General features: G+C 45.5%; 1 protein-coding gene across 1 annotated transcript; it reads right to left on the reverse strand.

Moving 5' to 3' along the window:
- Positions 1-2,636: 2,636 nt before the first annotated feature.
- Positions 2,637-3,787, reverse strand: LOC147683790 (uncharacterized). The gene has a single exon (XM_086942576.1). The coding sequence runs from the start codon at positions 3,516-3,518 to the stop codon at positions 2,637-2,639; it is 882 nt and encodes a 293-aa protein (XP_086798702.1). The 5' UTR covers positions 3,519-3,787.
- Positions 3,788-17,244: the final 13,457 nt, after the last annotated feature.

Consider the following 17,244-nt stretch of genomic DNA (forward strand, 5'->3'; position numbering starts at 1 on the left):
TCAGGGGCGAAAGGGAATTGGGAGCTATCTTCACCTTCGGTGGGGTACCCCCGCGGAGCTCAGAAACTACAGGTACTTTCTGACAACGGTGGACTTCAGGCGCCGCACCTACCCCTGTTTATTAACTAAGGTCTCTGAACGTATTTATAATCTGATGGTGTGCAACCACAACTCCTGTACCCACCGTTGCGGGGTACAATCCATAGGCTGGAAGCAAAGTCACTGGCGATAATGGAGTTGTGCACTACCAAGGTATCCCAACATTAATGCCAACGAGATGCAGAGAGTGTCCTAAGAAAGGACACACTTGGCATCTCGTTGAATAAGCACGATATTGAGCGCAACGATGTGGCCCTTATCAAGGTGGCCTACGTACTTCACGCACTACTTCTGGCTCGGCGACTGCGAGACACGAACGACCGCTTGGTCCAGGCGACTACCACACAACTTCATATTATCGCCCTGACGAAGTTCTATGAACGAAACGCGTTGGCTGTTGCTTTTTAATCTCTGGATTTATACAAATAAAAGACTTTTTGCTACGAAGAAACTGATCGATCTTCTTTATTAATGTTGGGATACCGTGGTAGTGCACAACTCCATTATTGCCAGTGAGTACGCAATTTTGATCCTATTAGATCTTTCAGCTGCCTTTGACACCATTTCCCACAGCCTTCTTAACCGACGGCTGTGGGAGATTGGTGTCACAGGCAAAGCCCTGGCCTGGTTTGAGAACTATCTTGCGGATCAGCATACATATATTAAGGTTAATACCTTGGAGTCTAGTAAGACCCCTCTTTCTGTAGGGGTTCCACAGGGCTCTATTCTTAGCCCCATGCTATTCAACCTGTATCTCACCCCCCTGACCAACATTATAAAATCTCATGGCTTTTCTACAGTGTCCTACGCGGACGATACTCAGGTGCTCATCACCTGCAGCTTAGATTTCCTTGATACCCGTACCAGATTTAAGAAGTGCATGATCAAGATTAGCGAATGGATGAGTAAAAACAAACTCCAACTAAACTATAGCAAAACAGAAATTATGCTATTTGGTAAGGCAAAGACAATCTGGTCACAGGACTGGTGGCCCCAAGAACTCGGACTTTGCCCCGAACCCAAAGAAGTGGACCGTGATCTGGGAATCATGATCGAATGTGCTCTTTCTATGAAAGCACATGTCAACCAAGTATCAGGCATCTGTTATAGAATATTACGGAAACTTCGGAAAATCTTTAAATGGCTACCTCTCGAGTCCAGGAAACCTTTGGTTCACGGACTAATTATCAGCCATCTGGATTACGGTAATGCCATGTTCGCCACCATCAATGAGTGTCTGCTGACTAAGCTGCAAACCCTACAGAACGCCGCCACGCGTCTGGTGCTAGGGTTGCCTCCCAGGTCTCCCTCCCTGCACAGTCTTAAAGAGCTACACCGGTTGCCGGTGCGCCAAAGAAGTCAATTTAAGATCTTTAGTCCTACCCATAAACTCCTCCACGGCACAGGGCCCTCTTACTTGGCGGAGAAATTGGTCTGGTACAAACCCGCCAGAGCTGTAAGATCCAGTTCTAAATCTCTCCTAGTCCAGCCGCAGGTTCGGACTTCGAGAAATGGATGTCGGGCTTTTTCTTATATAGCCCCCCAACTCTGGAACAAGTTGCCTTCCCATCTGTTGTCCCTATCCAATCACCTGGCTTTTCGCAGGGGCCTAATAACCTGGCTCTTTCCCAAGTAATCTCTCCCAACCCTCCACTCAAGCAAGGTTGTCGTCTCCTTCTCTGTTGCCGAGCGCCTTGAGACCTTTTGGGGAAACGTGCGCTATACAAGAACATATGACCTATGACTTAATTAAAAAAAATTCCAGGCCTGAAATTTCTTTGGAGGTTGCATGCAGGCAGCCTAAGATATCCTGCAAGATTTTCTTGATGAATCCTATTGCAACTACAATATGTGCTCTCTCATGTAAACTCAGGTTGTTAGAAGCTTTTCTGCAACTCAAGATACGCCTTACTTTACATCTGGTGTGGATGAATTTTTTCATGTTTACCGAGATCTCCTTTCTGAGTAAAACGTTTCTGGTTTTCCCCTCCTGTATATGGCTTTAGTCCAGTGTGAATTCTCTCATGTGAAGGGACATTCTATTCAAGACTAAACCTTATCTGTCATTCAGACCACACAAGGCTTTTTTCCCCTGTGTTAGTTTGCTCATGACAAGTGAGAAGTAATTTGTAACCAAAACTTTGCTTGCATTTCGAGCACTCATAATGTTTTTCCCCAGAGTGGGATCTCTCACTTGCTTTCAGATTCAAGCTTTTATGGCATAAGGATGTTTTCCAGTGTGGAGTTTCTCATGGTGAGATAGCGTTTTTCTCTGCAGCTTTTCTGGCATTCAGAGCACTCATAAGGTTTTTATCAGTATGGAGTTGCTTATGGTTAGTGAGGCTGTGCCTATCAAACAGGAATTTCTGGCATTCAGAGCATTGGTGATGTTTTTCCCCCTGTGTGCGTCTGCTCATGTAGAGTGAGATTGCGTTTAAAATTGATGTTTTCCTGGCATTCGGAGCACTGAATTATTTTGATGGTGTGTTTTCTTATGGCGCTTGTAACCATCTCTACCTCTGAATCCTTTCTGACAATTAGGGCACTGATATTTTTTTTTCTCCAGTGTGGTTTCTCACATGTTCAGTGAGATGAGATTTATGGCTGAAACATTTTTGGCATTCGGAGCACTGATTAGGTTTTTCCCCAGTGTGGATTCTTATATGCTTATTGAGAGTCCTTCTTTCACTGAAACATTTCTGGCATTCGGAGCACTGATAAGGTTTTTCCCCAGTGTGGATTCTTATATGCTTAGCGAGAGTCCTTCTGTCACTGTCACTGAAACATTTGTGGCATTCAGAGCACTGATAAGGTTTTTCCCCAGTGTGGGTTCTTATATGCTGAGTGAGACTGAATTTTTCACTGAAACATTTTTCGCATTCAATGCACTGATAAGGTTTTTCCCCAGTGTGGGTCCTTGTATGTTTAGTGAGTTTGCTTTTGTCACAGAAACATTTCTGGCATTCAGAGCACTGGTAAGGTTTTTCCCCAGTGTGCAATCGCATATGTGCAGTTAGAAGTGATTTAACGTTGAAATCTTTTGGGCATTCAGAGCACTGATAAGGTTTTTCCCCAGTCTGGGTTCTTATATGATGAGTAAGACTGCTTTTGTCAATGAAACATTTCTGGCAATCCGAGCACTGATAAGGTTTCTCTCCAGTGTGGGTTCTTCTATGCCGAGTGAGACTGTTTTTGTCAATGTAACATTTCCGGCAATCCGGGCACTGATAAGGTTTTTCCCCAGTGTGGGTCCTTGTATGTATAGTAAGTCCTCTTTTCTCACTGAAATATTTCTGGCATTCAGTGCACTGATAAGGTTTTTCCCCATCATGGATTCTCATATGCTTAGTGAGATAAGATTTCCGGCTGAAACTTTTTTGGCACACTGAGCACTGAGAGAAGTTTTTTCCAGTGTGCATTCTCTCAAATTCAGTGAGATGAGATTTATGGCTGAATCTTTTTTGGCACAGGTAACTTTTTTCTGCAACTTGGGTTATTTTGCTTTGATTGAGGCGGGTTTGAACGCTGGATTTGTTGTCACAGCCCGTGTTTTTAGAAGGTGTATTCCTAGAGTTACATTTAGTTTTCTCTTGCTTATATGCCACGGTAAGAGTGAATCCGATTTTAGAGTCGGGCTTGTTTAGATAATGTTCAGTTTATCTCTAAAATAAATTGTGTGTAATCTTCTTAACACTTGAATTTAGCAAAATATGTCTAGAAGCAGGCCTGTAACATCTGTCGAAATGTTTTTAGCAGATAATAGTCTTTTGGTTATAGCCTCTCCGGAAGCAACTTATTTTGTGACTGAAGTTTTTCTCAAATCTATTTGTATAGGTTCTTAGCAATGCAGTGATAAGGTGTTAGTCTGATATTTAATGATTAAACTGAGAAGTACATTTTTGCACTGACGTAATGGCAGTAACTGAGGGCGTAACATGCACAGTACTGTTGTGGCTCACCAGTCGCAGAACATCAGTTCCTTTTACCCTTTCTATGTTTGGTGTAAGGTTAAGGTTTGTAGTTCTGAAGACGAGGATGTATTTACATTAGCTATAGCGCAACGGTACTCATTTAATCAGTTTTTAGATATCACTCCTGCACAACAGATAAGTTGAGGCGATTTACATAGAATTACAGAACAGTACACAATAAAAAGGAAACAATCTGAGATGGTCATGAACACAGTAAAGTGGTGAATTTTTAAGGTTTTCGCAATCTTGGGCAATCTTTGATTACTAACAGGTGCTATATCAGATGTCACTTTGTTATGATCAAATTTAAGATGGTTTATATGTCCAACACCCCTCCCAGATTGTACGGCTGGTTGTGAGCTATCCGCCATATATGGGTTGGCTATATTTCCACTGTTTGATGCACTTGCTACAGCACCCTAGACAACTGGATGGTATGTGGTTTGCGCCTACACCCTGTATTTTACTCAACAGATCCTTGATCGCCAGAGTCGTTGCCAACAATTTCTCTAATGTGGCCGAGACCACTGATGGAGGTTGATGGTGTAGGGCATTGCCAGAGTTCTGCCCCTCACTGGGCACCGAAGAGTTCACAGTAGTAATACGCGACTCCGTGCGCCCAGACAAATCAGTCAATGCATCTTCCAGAAGCTTTAAATGGCAGTCAAATGAGGCAAAATCTTTGTCTATGGATTCCCTGATCCGACCAAGGGCAGTGTCCAGTATAGTCATATTGGTGGCATTAATGGCTGTGCCATCCTCCTTGGGACAAGATTGTATAGACAATGAAACATTCATGGTCTGAGTACCTACTGAGCAACTCTTTACCTCCGTATTAGCCTGCGAGTGGCACTGGAACTCTTTTTGGAGTTTTTGTTTTGATAGACCCATACCCTTCTTACGGTTCACGGTTGCCTTTGCCTTTGGCTTAGCCTTTATGCCCCCACTAGAAAAATTGCAAGCCCGAGTTCTAGAGGCTATGCTTGGTCTGTTAGAGGTATCCATTTGTAGTTCTAGCGGCTCGTCGTGTACAAGGGCCAACAATTCCAAAGCCACCGGTGCTGTCCAAGTTATCAGTTGATAAGCAGGATTGAATTGAATTTTGGGAGATACCTGCCGGATTATGTAATCCTAATGAGGTTCTCCTTGGGTGCGATGAAGAGTCTAGAGACAACCGCCTCTCTGTTAGTTCTATCTCATCGCATAGTAAGAATTCTGCCCTCGTTATAAATGCATCCAAAGTCCCCGTGGCCCCATTTCTATTTGTCATTGCAGAATTACTTATTTTTGTGCATCAAAAAGTCACTCCCCCACGACGGTGAGGATCAATCTTGCTTCACACAGAACAATAACGAAAGAAGGTATAATTAAAATCTGTACCTGGGAGTTGTTATAAAGTTCTCATAAAGATGGTATGATGTAGGACCACTTGTTAGAGGGGGGGCCCAGCCCAAGCCTCCTCCGGGCTTCGGCTTCGGATTCACTTCGCCCACTCGGTGCTCAGCGCCGCTTAAGTACGCCTCCCCTTGGGGGCGTGGCCAACCGGGCAGTGAGATGGCCGCTCTGTAAGCGAGCTCCGCTGGCTGCACAAGTTGATCCTTAACTAATCCTGTCTATACTGCACTAAAAGTCTTCACCTTGATGTCGGAAGGTAGCTGAAGCTTTGAGGCAACGGTGTGTGCGTTTGCAGACCCTTCCAAAGCCGCCGGCAAAAGTTACCGGCACCGTAGACTCGGCCGGGAGAAGGTAGCGTGCGAGACAAGCTGCCGCGGAGCCAGGCACGGGCACTACAGCCTACTGGAGCCCGGGGATGCACAGGCCTACTGGAGGACAATGAGCGTCGGCCCGAGCCCCACCTTATCCTGAGACGGTGAGAGGGGAAACACCCTAGAGACACTAACCGGGTGATGTATGCCGCAGGTGCAGGCTGGTAGGACCCGACCTAACTGAGAGGAAACAATAGCGCTTGATCACTAGGCCGTTATACGCTATTGTCGGTTTCGGCGACCCGCCATTTTGTATTAACCCGAAAACACCTCTCAAGCTGCTGCGTGCTGGGGCGCGATCGTGGGGCTCTGGTGATAAAAAGAACTGGCCTACTAGGAAACTCGGGAGGTGGAGAGATCGTGAGGGCACAGGGCCAAGGGGCGCTAAACTCCCGAGAGGGATAGGCCCCTTGCACGCCAACTGGGACACGGACCGCCGCCAAAAACACTTTTGCGCCTGCTCTGCCTGATAGATCCGGTTATCACCATAGAGCAGTACGAGGACCTGCGCTATGGTTGCCCCATAACCCCATAATAATACGTTGGACGGGAGGAGGTCACGCGAGGTGGTGCTTCTGACCGCCTACAACCTCTACCCACGGAGGACATTGCCTACAAGTCCGAAATAAAATTCCTGGCCACACCGGGATCGCCCATGCCTGCGGATCAACGTTGAGTGATGTACAGGGACATAGCCTGGCGTTCCACTTCGACAGCATTAGCACTTGGTCGTCGCAGGCCTGAAATATAGAGCTCAGAGACCGCGCCATAATCTAAACGGATGCAGGCTGGTGACGCAGCGCCGGGAGCCATGCTGCCGCTTCTGTGAGTGCCCCACAATGCTGTGAGTGACTGCCACTCCTTGGTGTGTCCCCACCGGTGGATAGGGTCGGAAGGGGGTAAGCCGAGCTGCACCAACTCGTCAAAATGGGGAAAAACGATGCTAGACAACCAAAGCTCACATTTGAGAATAAACGCCAGGCCAGGCAAAATGAACCGGAACCAGACACTGCGGAGTCCACATCACAAGGCGCTGAGGCTGACCTAGACGTGAAGGCACTGATGATGGAAGTGAGGTCTAGCCTTAAGAGCATAGATACAAAGCTGGATGCCATGACATCCCAGCTTGAATCTGTGAAGGCGCATGTGGGCACACATGAAACACGCATTGATTGCCTGGAAAACAGGCATACAGAATGTTGCGAATTTCAGCAGGAAACCAAGCAACACATCACCAACATGGAGAAAGAAATAGAACTCCTTCGTGCCAAAGCTGATGATTTGGAAGCGAGATCCCGGAGATGCAATATACGCATTACTGGTATTCCAGAAACGACAAACATTGGGAAAATGGAAGTGTACGTGTCTGATTTGCTTCACGAACTATTTGACCCGGATCTGTCGCAAGTATTCACAGTTGAGAGGGCACATAGAGCACTAGGGAAAAGGCCACCAGTGGGATCAATGCCACGGCCTATACTTGCCAAGCTACTGAACTTCCAGGACCGAGATCTAATACTGAGACTTGCACGTGAATAAGGGAAGATAATACACAAAGGTAATGCTATTTCATTCTACCCTGACTTTACCCCTTTAGTGCAGGCTGCCCGCAAAGAATTCCTGCCGGCTAAAAAACTCATGTTCCAAGCTGGGATCCAGTATTCACTTCTTTACCCAGCAAAGCTCAGAGTGGCGCATGAAGGGCACTACACACTACTTCATGGACGCCCAATCCGCTCTAAAATGTGCAAAACATATATGTAGAGGTTGTATATAACTGTGTGCTTGACTGTACCCTGTAATCTCCTTTACTGCATTGTTGGATTAGTAATTTGATGCTATGCTTAATTTGATCTATTGCCAGGGGGTTGGCTTCTGACACTGTAACAGTAGGACCCACTGAATGTCCTCATAGTAGACTACTAAGTAGACGATGATGTACCGGCAACGAATAGATGCAGCTAGACCATTATGTCGCAGCCACCCTGAGTAAGCGGGGGTGTTCGTCTGGAATGCCACGCCTTCATGGGGTGTCTCCCAATGTTTTTGATTGCTACTTGTTCTTGCGCTGTGCGCAGGATTAGAAAAGGTTTGCCACAACCTAATTGGGGGGTTGCTGCGGGTGGGGGAAGTTGGGATGTTTAGCGTTTTCTCAGTACTATTACAGATTCAGTACTACACTACCCACTAAAAGGCACAAGACCCACACAATGGCACGCAACTGCGAACTTATTCCTATAATGAGATGGAAGTAACCAGAGTTTTAACCTGGAACATTAGAGGGCTTAACGACAGCAGAAAGTCGAGACTAATGCATGGATACTTACTAAGGCATAAAATAGATATTTGTTTTGTCCACGAGACATACATTAACTCCACCCTGTCCCCCAGACTTAAACACTCAAGATGGGGATATATCTACTCCGCAATTTACTCCAATTACGCCAGGGGGGTGGCTATCCTGGTACGAAATGGTATAGATTGGAAGGAACATAAAACACACATTGACCCGGAAGGTAGATATGTTGTGGTGTACGGGAACCTAATGGGCAGACCGCTGGTGCTAACGGCGGTGTACGGTCCTAATGTGGATGATCCTAATTTTTTTCGGGAGGTATGGGCACAGATAGCGCTGATGGATTGCTCAACAGTAATCTGGGGCGGGGATTTCAATGTTGTTTTAAATAATACGCTAGACCGAAAGGGCACATCAAGGCAGCCACACCCAAATGCACGGGCCGCCCTACTAGACATCATACAGGAAGGCTCATTGGTAGATATATGGAGAGTTAGACACCCAGATGTCAGAGAGGGCACCTGCATTTCGAGTTATCATGCGGCCTGGTCGTGGCTAGATTACTGGCTGGTAATGCCGAATGTAGCCACATGGGTGATTAAGGTATGCAATCAGGCTAGGTCCCTTTCAGATCATGCTCCTTGTCTGTTAGAACTGGAGATACCAGGACGTCCCGCACATGCTTTCACATGGCGCTTGCCACCACATGCATTCCTAGACATGGCATTCACGGAGGAAATCAGGAGAGACATACTTCAATATTTTGACACAAACTTAGGGTCAGTATCCACGGATTCAATGCTGTGGGATGCATTTAAAGCGGTGATACAGGGTCAATGTATAGCTAGAAGGGCCGGGGTCCTCAAGGCCATTAGGGACACTCTGAGTAAGCTTGAGGCGGAATTGAAAGATCTGGACTCCCAATTCTGTGTGAATCCCTCCCCTGAAATAGCTACGCAGATAAAGGCCAAACTCCTGGATTACACGGAAGAAGCTCCGCGCAAATAGAAGTTCTTGGGAAAACAAGCTGAGGCCCGTAGATATGGGGAAGGTGATAGACCTAGCAGAACACTAGCCCGTTTGATCTCCACGAAAACACCGTCCACATACATACACTCAATTGTAAACCAGAAAGGGGATACAGTGGTGGGTCAGGAGAAAGTCCTAAACGCCTTTACCGAGTTGTATTCAAATCTATATACAACCAAACAAAAGATGACACCTAGCTCCCGAGACACTTATCTGCACTGATTGAGCTGGTATGGTTTAACAACGCACATCGTAAATATATGGACGTCCCGGTTACGATTCAAGACATTGTCAAGGTCATAAAGGGACTCCCCGTAAATAAAGCCCCAGGCCCTGACGGTCTTACTACAGCATTTTATAAAACATATGCTGACGAACTAGCCCCGCGCTTACATGCAGTCTTTGCGGAGGCCCTTGAAGCAGAAATCTTGCCAGACTCTATGTGTGAAGCTCTAATAATAACTCTTTTAAAACCTGATAAGGATAGTCAATCGCTTGATTCATATAGACCTTTGTCACTAATCAACGTGGATGTTGAAATCTACGCAAAAATTATCGCTGACAGACTGTAGCCGTTGCTACCTATGGTTGCCCTACCGTATCAGTCGGGCTTCATCCCAGGGCGTGCAACGTCACATAACTTGCGTACCATATTCTCAGTGTTACACTATCTACACCCGGACATATGCTGTGGTATTTCTCGACGCCACATAAGCCTTTGATTCCCTCGAATGGCCTTACCTATTCCGAATACTATCCAGGATGGGGTTCAGTCCTCTATTTATAAATCTAATACGACTGATATAAATTTCACCCAGGGTCAGAGTGCGAGTAAATAGACTACTTTCTGAGCCTTTTGATAGATCGAGGGGCATGAGACAGGGTTGCCCCTTGTCCCCGATGCTTTTTGCCATCGCAATGGAGCCCTTAGCCTCAAGAATATGACAACATCACACTGCACGGGGTATTGGCTTCAGCTCTAGAAGTCTATTAATCTCTCTCTATGCTGATGACGTCACTCTATATGTTAAAGACCCCGCAGAGAACTTAAACCCCTTACTTCGAGAATTTGTGAAGTTCGAGGGACTAGCGGGTGTCTCCATCAATTGGGACAAGTTGGTGGCATTCCCGCTGACAGATAACACTCCTGAGACTTGTTCTGAATATCCATTGCGCTGGGAAGCTGACTCAGTCAAATATCTGGGGATCTGGATAAGTCGTTACCTGCAGGATGTATGGACGTTAAACTTTGGTAGAGCTATGGACTGGCTGTTGGGCAAGGTGGCAATTTGGACGAAACTCCCTCTGTCGCTGGCAGGGAGGATCGCCTTAGCTAAAATGGTAGTGCTGCCAAAGTTCCTCTATTTATTTGTAAATATCCCGATCCCGCTAACTCGGCATTTCTATACCTATCTGAGATCGTCCCTATTATCACTGGTGTGGGCAGGTGGACAGGCTAGAGTTTCTTGGGCGCTACTGACGTTGCCACTTAGGCAGGGAGGACTGGGGGCACCTGACATGCAACTATATGCTTTGTGTGCACAAGCCCAATTTGTACACTATTGGGACCACCCTACACCTTATCAACCGCATGTAGTGGTGGAAACGGCCTCTGTGACTCCGCTACCACTAAATGTTGCTCTCTACCAAAAGGCTCCGAGACCCTCCCTCGACATTGACACGGCAAACATGCTTAGATGGGTGTGGCGCGAGCTCCAGAGGAGAGCTAAGCTCCCGATGTTGTATGCACCGGCGATAGTTTTGAGAAGCAATCCTATGATACCCTGCTTGGCTGAAAGCGGTGGTGAGATAATTTTGCAAGGAGTGCATCTGCGCACTTTTACAGACCTGTACTCGGGAGGAACATTTCACAACCCCCAGATGGGTGCGGATCACTCGCCAATGTCTTTCACTGACCAATTCACATATCACAAGTTGGAGTCGTCTTGCAGGGCGTTCTGGGACGGGTTTCCTGATGAACATCCGCAGTTACAGGCTTTGCAGAATGTGCTGGAAAGGGAATTCCCCCAAAAATTGATTTCCCGCTTATATAATGCGATGCAGGAGCAAGCCCCTATCATAATACCTACCTCCATGCAGGCCTGGAATTCAGAACTTGATGACCCTTTGACGGAGGATCAATGGTCCTTCTGCTGCAGACAGCTGACAGAGCTGTCCCCAAATTATAAACTTAGACTGATACACTTTAAGTTCCTGCATAGGTTCTATCGCACCCCACTAGCCTTACATCGTATGGGACTGAAGGAAGACACTACCTGCTGGAAATGTGGTGCTGAGAATGCTACTTTTCTACACGTAGCATGGAACTGCCCAAAGCTGACTGACTACTGGGTTGACGTCTTCACGGCGATAAATCAAATACTTACTAGAGCTGATGACCCATCCCCGCGGCTCGGGCTGTTGGGCTGCGTGTCCGATACAGTACCTAAGGCCCGTAAGCTGCACGCCCTACTGCTTCTATATGCTAAACGCCAGGTGGCTCTAAGATGGGGTCGGACAACTTTACCCAAGTTTGATGCGTGGCTGGCTGATTTCACCTATGGCCACACACAATTAGACACTTACTGGGAGCTCATGCCCACTGCATCTCGTCCGAGGAATTTCTGGGAACCCTTTTTACAGTGGGCGCGTGATAGAGTACACACCCCAGATTCTGGGCAGAACACTCCTGAACCACAGACTAGTGATGGGGGGCGTTGTTCTGGAGCTCCGTCTTCACCTGATGACCCAGTTGTCTCTGATTAGGAAATATGAGGTTGCATTGTGAAACAGCCATGTTTAGATGCTTGCCTTATAAGGATTGTAATGTCCGCTGATGTGTTACCTACATTGATGCCCTGATAAGTGATAACTGCCTAAGTATCATACTTCCTTATTGTGAAATTAACTTGCAGTGCCCGATGTGTTACTTATGTTCACTAAGAGATGCTACATATACATACTTGTATGTGAGGATATGTCTATTTTACGAGTACTGAATGTTGTTTTTCTTAATCTGGTTTAATGGTTTTAATTGAAAATCACATCCATAGTAATTTTCCATACAGTAAAGTTCCTGTATTTTGAGTCATTGTTGAATATGATTGCTCTGTCTGCAGACTGCACTTTATTACCCCTCCAATTTATGGTTTGCATCATTCAAGAAACAGGAAAGAAAACTTTATAAAACATAAAAGTGAGACGAACTTTGATCTTTATCATGACTAACGTATATTTTGCCACTATGTAACACTTGTTGCTGAACTAAGATTGGCAGTTAAATAGATGTGTACATTTCGTTACTTTCCCATACAGTAAATAGCGGCCGGCCTCAGGGTTGTAGGCACGACGCTGTGTATTTCTGGCAAAGATAAATAAACGTCTTACACCAAAAAAAAGTACTCCTCCCCTTCCTCGTAGCGCTTCCGGGAGCTTGGCCTTCTGGGAAATATAGTCCTGCCCCCGAGGCACACGGTGCGGCTAATCTGGCTGGAACGGCACCAGCGGCGTGCAAAGTGGAGAAACTGCCCCGGAGGCAAAGTGGTGAGGAAGGATCAGCAGCGTTCAGAATAGAGCCTCAAAGTCAAAAGCTCGGTCCCTGCATCAATGCGCTCATGCGCGCTTTCACGCAAGCTGCACAGCAACCCGGTAATCAGCAGACAGGCAGGTAGGTAAAGACTGAGAGACCGCTGAGAGGAGAGGCAGCGCTATAAGCGCGATGGCCACGCCTCTCCCTCACTCGCGGTAGCTGTGATATGGAATGGTGCACTCTGGGGGTCGCAGTCCTCCCCAGAGTGAAGATGGAGGTGCGGGTAGGGCAAACAATGCAGACAGAGCAGCATATCCCCTGGGACCCTCGTCCCACCAGAGGAGATTCCAAAGGCAATAGTTGGCGTTTCCTAGCTGGTAATCAGCAGACAGACAGGCAGGTAAAGACTCCAAGAGACCGCTGTAACCCGGTCTCAGCAGCAGCGCCCGGCCGCACTTGGCTGCACTTGGCTCCGCTTCTCACCGGCTTCGCTTCCCACCACCGGCTGCCCGCGAAAACCAGCGTTTGCGGCCCTATAAAGTTTAGCCAAGAACAAAACGCAGCGTTTTCTTCGGCGTTTCCCTTGGCACTAACCTCGGTGCACCATCAGCGCAGGTGCGTTTACAAACATCAGCAGCAGAATTTTACTATTAATCGTGCAGAGGGGAGTTAATTGCAAAAAAAACGAGGTAAGACAGGAGCAGTGTATACACCATTATTGCTTTCATGACCGGAGCTGCGGCGTCAGCTTACTTGAGGCCCCCTATGGAAGAGCTGCCCCGGGATTGGAGGAGGCTGGAGAAGGAGCAGCCTGGCAGCACTCCACACGCTGAACGGGAGGCTTGCCTTCTCAGTTAGTCACACTCAACTACCTGGTATTATCAGATCATAACATCAGACAGGAAACAACAAGTCACAGTTGGGCAGATTTAGAACAGCATCCAAGAAATTGTTTGCATCAGCTCTTGTTTTATCAGTTTATGTATGACTTTTATGGTTTTCTTTTATAAAACTGAATAAAGTTTGTTGATAATAATCACTAGGGTTTTCATTTACAGGGTAGCATAGTATCCCTCACAATAACTCCAGGAGTCACAGTCGACACAATGTACATGCGTTGTTCCCCCTACTCCAACCTTACATATACCCCCAATCACCTACCCAAACCTCTCCCTGCTGATGCCAATGCGGTCCTCCGTCATCCCGCAGACCATAATTTTGGCCTCTTTGAAAGTGCCCATACAATAAAAATGCTGCAGTTGTAAATACATATCAACTACCATTTATTGCGTTTGAAACATTTTATTGTATAATAAAACCTAATAAACATAAGCTGATTATTAAAGCAAAACAAAACATCAGTTGGCATACATATAAGAGACAAAAGTAGTACATAAAAATCAACATACTGTAACATCCTACCCTAGTATACAAGTAGTACCACATTCTTTATATACCTGAATTAAATAGGCACACAAAATAGTACCGTATATAAAGGCCCAGTTCAGAATTACATGGAAGGTGCTCTGTCCCAGACTACACAACGCTGCAGTTTTCAGTGGGTGCTATCATCCCACACAGGGGGAGTACACCAGATTATGCTGAAATAAACATGTGGTGCCCCAACATAGGCGCAGTTGTAAACCACCAGTCTGCTTACAAAGTAAAGCGCCTGGCAGCTATTAAATGAGGTGGCACGTTTCCCCTGCAGGTGGTTGGGGTCTGTCACCATCCTGTCAGGTGGGGGGTATACAACCAGTGCGCCTCCTGACTGCTTGTTTGTCTTTTGGCCCGTGTCAATAATACAGTGCAGTCCTTGGAGGAGTAGTCAATTTGTATTCATGAAAGAGTGACACTTGTGATTCTGGGATGTGTAATTCCCAGATAATGCCTGAACTAGTCCCCAATGGGCTATTTGTACATGGTATTGAATTGTAAAGACTTATGAGCCCTGCTAATAATAAAAAAGATTTCCCCAAAAAATTATAATAATACTGTGCAGTCCCAAGACAAAAGGTTTTCCCACATTTGAATGTGGACATGCCCAATACAAAGGAAAGCATGCACACTTAGAATCTCTCCTATGTGATCCACACTACATAAAGGGCTATGGAAGTGTCTGCAGCCTCTTCTGTAAAACAAAAGCCAAAATGCCCATAGGACGCAGAAAGAGGGTGCACCCTGATGCTTCACTATGTACGAGGGCCTTTGGTGTTCGTCTGTACTAAGCAAGTGACAGAGTTAGTGGAGTGTTTATTGCCCTCTATGTCACTCTACTTCTAAGCACCTAATACAGCTTGTACAGTGGTTACTGTCATCTGTTCACCTACATTATGCTTCATATAAATAGTGCACAATTTAGGTATTTGTGTCTGCCTACAATGTGGACCTGATACGAATAGCAGTACCTACAAGGTGGATGGTACAATTCAACAAGACTCTAAGATACTTCAGCACAACTGACTTTGCATCAACATTACGGTGGCATTAGTCTTGCTGGCAAGCCAACTTAAAACTTATCAGTACTGTATACATTATTATCAGAGACTATACTTGCCTCTTGGACACAACTTTACAACAGAAGTTTATTAATTTTCGTACAGTTGTGTGTGTATATAATAAAACAACCGACACACCATAATTGATCTATCTATTCATCTTTTTGGGTTCTGGAGTAGCATGCAACTCGCCGAAAAGCGCTTCAACACTTCATCAGGGGTAGCAAGCACTATATAAAAGCAGACCATTTTCCTCTTCTACCTTTTTCAACCCAACTAACAGACCAACATGTCCAGTTCTCAAATTAGTTTTATATTTCCCTATACTAATTCATTCATTCACCATTTTTGGATGCTGGAGTAGCGTGATACTCATCGAAAAAGCGCTTCAATGTTCGTCAGGGGTAGTAAGCGTTATATAAATGCAAATACATTACAATTACTGTTTACAGCGGGCTGCACTAAGACGAGGATAGAAGTAGAGTGGGGCTTAGAGTTGATCTGCCCAGAACAAAGCATTCTACGGAAAGTGTGTGAACAGTCTATATGTTGTGCGAGTGGCAGAGACAAACACAGCATACAATATCTATCGAAGAGTCTATTGGCTCAGTCAAGGCTTCTATTTTTAATACAATTCATCTTCGCAAGCACACGGATAGGAAAAAAGCTTTCTAATTATACAAAAGAAAATTGGATGATTTTGAAAAACGCTCCGGGCCACAACCATCTCCCATGTAGCAGGAAGGATACACTGTGAATGTGAAATCCTTTGTGGAAATATGCGCCTCTACAGGAGTTACATTTGAATTATCAAAAACATACCTCCTCCCAAAAAGAAAATGTTACTGGGCCAACTGGAAAGTAAATGTAACGGAATAAATAGGCTCTTTGGGCAAACCAGGGTTAAATGTTTCAGAAGGCAACAATTCAGTGAACCAGGCTACCAAAGCACAGGAATGCGGCTGGAGCCTCCAGCTCTGGGTCGGATTCCTGGAATGATACACGCGCTTCAGGGAGCAGATGCAAGGCGCATGCAGCGTTCTCGTGAACTACCTTGACTTATATGGTTCAAAAATCTAGGCGCTTTCATTATTTGGTATTAAAACGCATAGATATATAAGACAGACCCCACGCTCCGGATCTAAAAAAATTGATTCTTAGGCATTCTGAAATTTTTTGTGCAAGGAAGGATTTAAAATTAACTATGTCGCCTGCAAAAGGTGAGAGGGTACGGTGTGCATGATTTGGTTCCCATAACTCCTCGCAAGAAGGAGCTCGTGAATTTGAGTCTCCACAAAGCTGCCATGGGATCTCTTACGGGTCAGTTCATCTCTCCAAGCTACTAAAGCAATACATTTCTCCTTGGTTAATGCTCAGAAGCCAGCAGACTAAGTCCATTTTTCATGGGGTTGTCGTAGTCAATCTGCCATAGATTCCAGGCACAGGGTGATAAAAAAAAAACGCCTTATTAAAAGAACAAAGATCGGTCAGCAGGTTTTACGGCTCTTTGTTAAACATTGAAAAGGTCCCAAAGCAAGAGAGGGAAAGCAGAAAAGGGGAAGGTGATAAAGAGAGACAGCAAGGATAAACAAGCACAAGCACAAGCGTGTGTTCAGAGTTTAAAGCCCTTACTAAAAGCCTCGCAGGGCAGCGCATGTGCACTGGCTCAGACGAGACCTAAAAATGGTGTACAAAGCAATACAAGTATAAAGAAGGGTTTTAATATACAAAACCATCCAGTGATCATATTAATCTTCATAGAGTGGTGAATTCACTGGTGTTACCTAAAAGAATACATACACAGGAAATACAAGAATGGTTTGAAAAAATGTAGGTCAGACATTTGAACAACCGTGCTAGCGTTACATTTCAAAGCTTTTCAGTCCAGGACATACAAACCACACAATCAATGCATTGTAAGTACACAACACCACATGAGATCAGCATTCACCACACTGAAAACATTATAAATGCAAATTATTATTTTAAAAATTTACGTGTAAAAGATGAGATTTTGCACTGAAAGGGTAGACATCCATTATAACTAGATGTACTT

The sequence above is a fragment of the Lissotriton vulgaris genome, chromosome 11 (assembly GCF_964263255.1).
Source record: "Lissotriton vulgaris chromosome 11, aLisVul1.2, whole genome shotgun sequence".
In the NCBI taxonomy this organism is placed as follows: Eukaryota; Metazoa; Chordata; class Amphibia; order Caudata; family Salamandridae; genus Lissotriton; species Lissotriton vulgaris.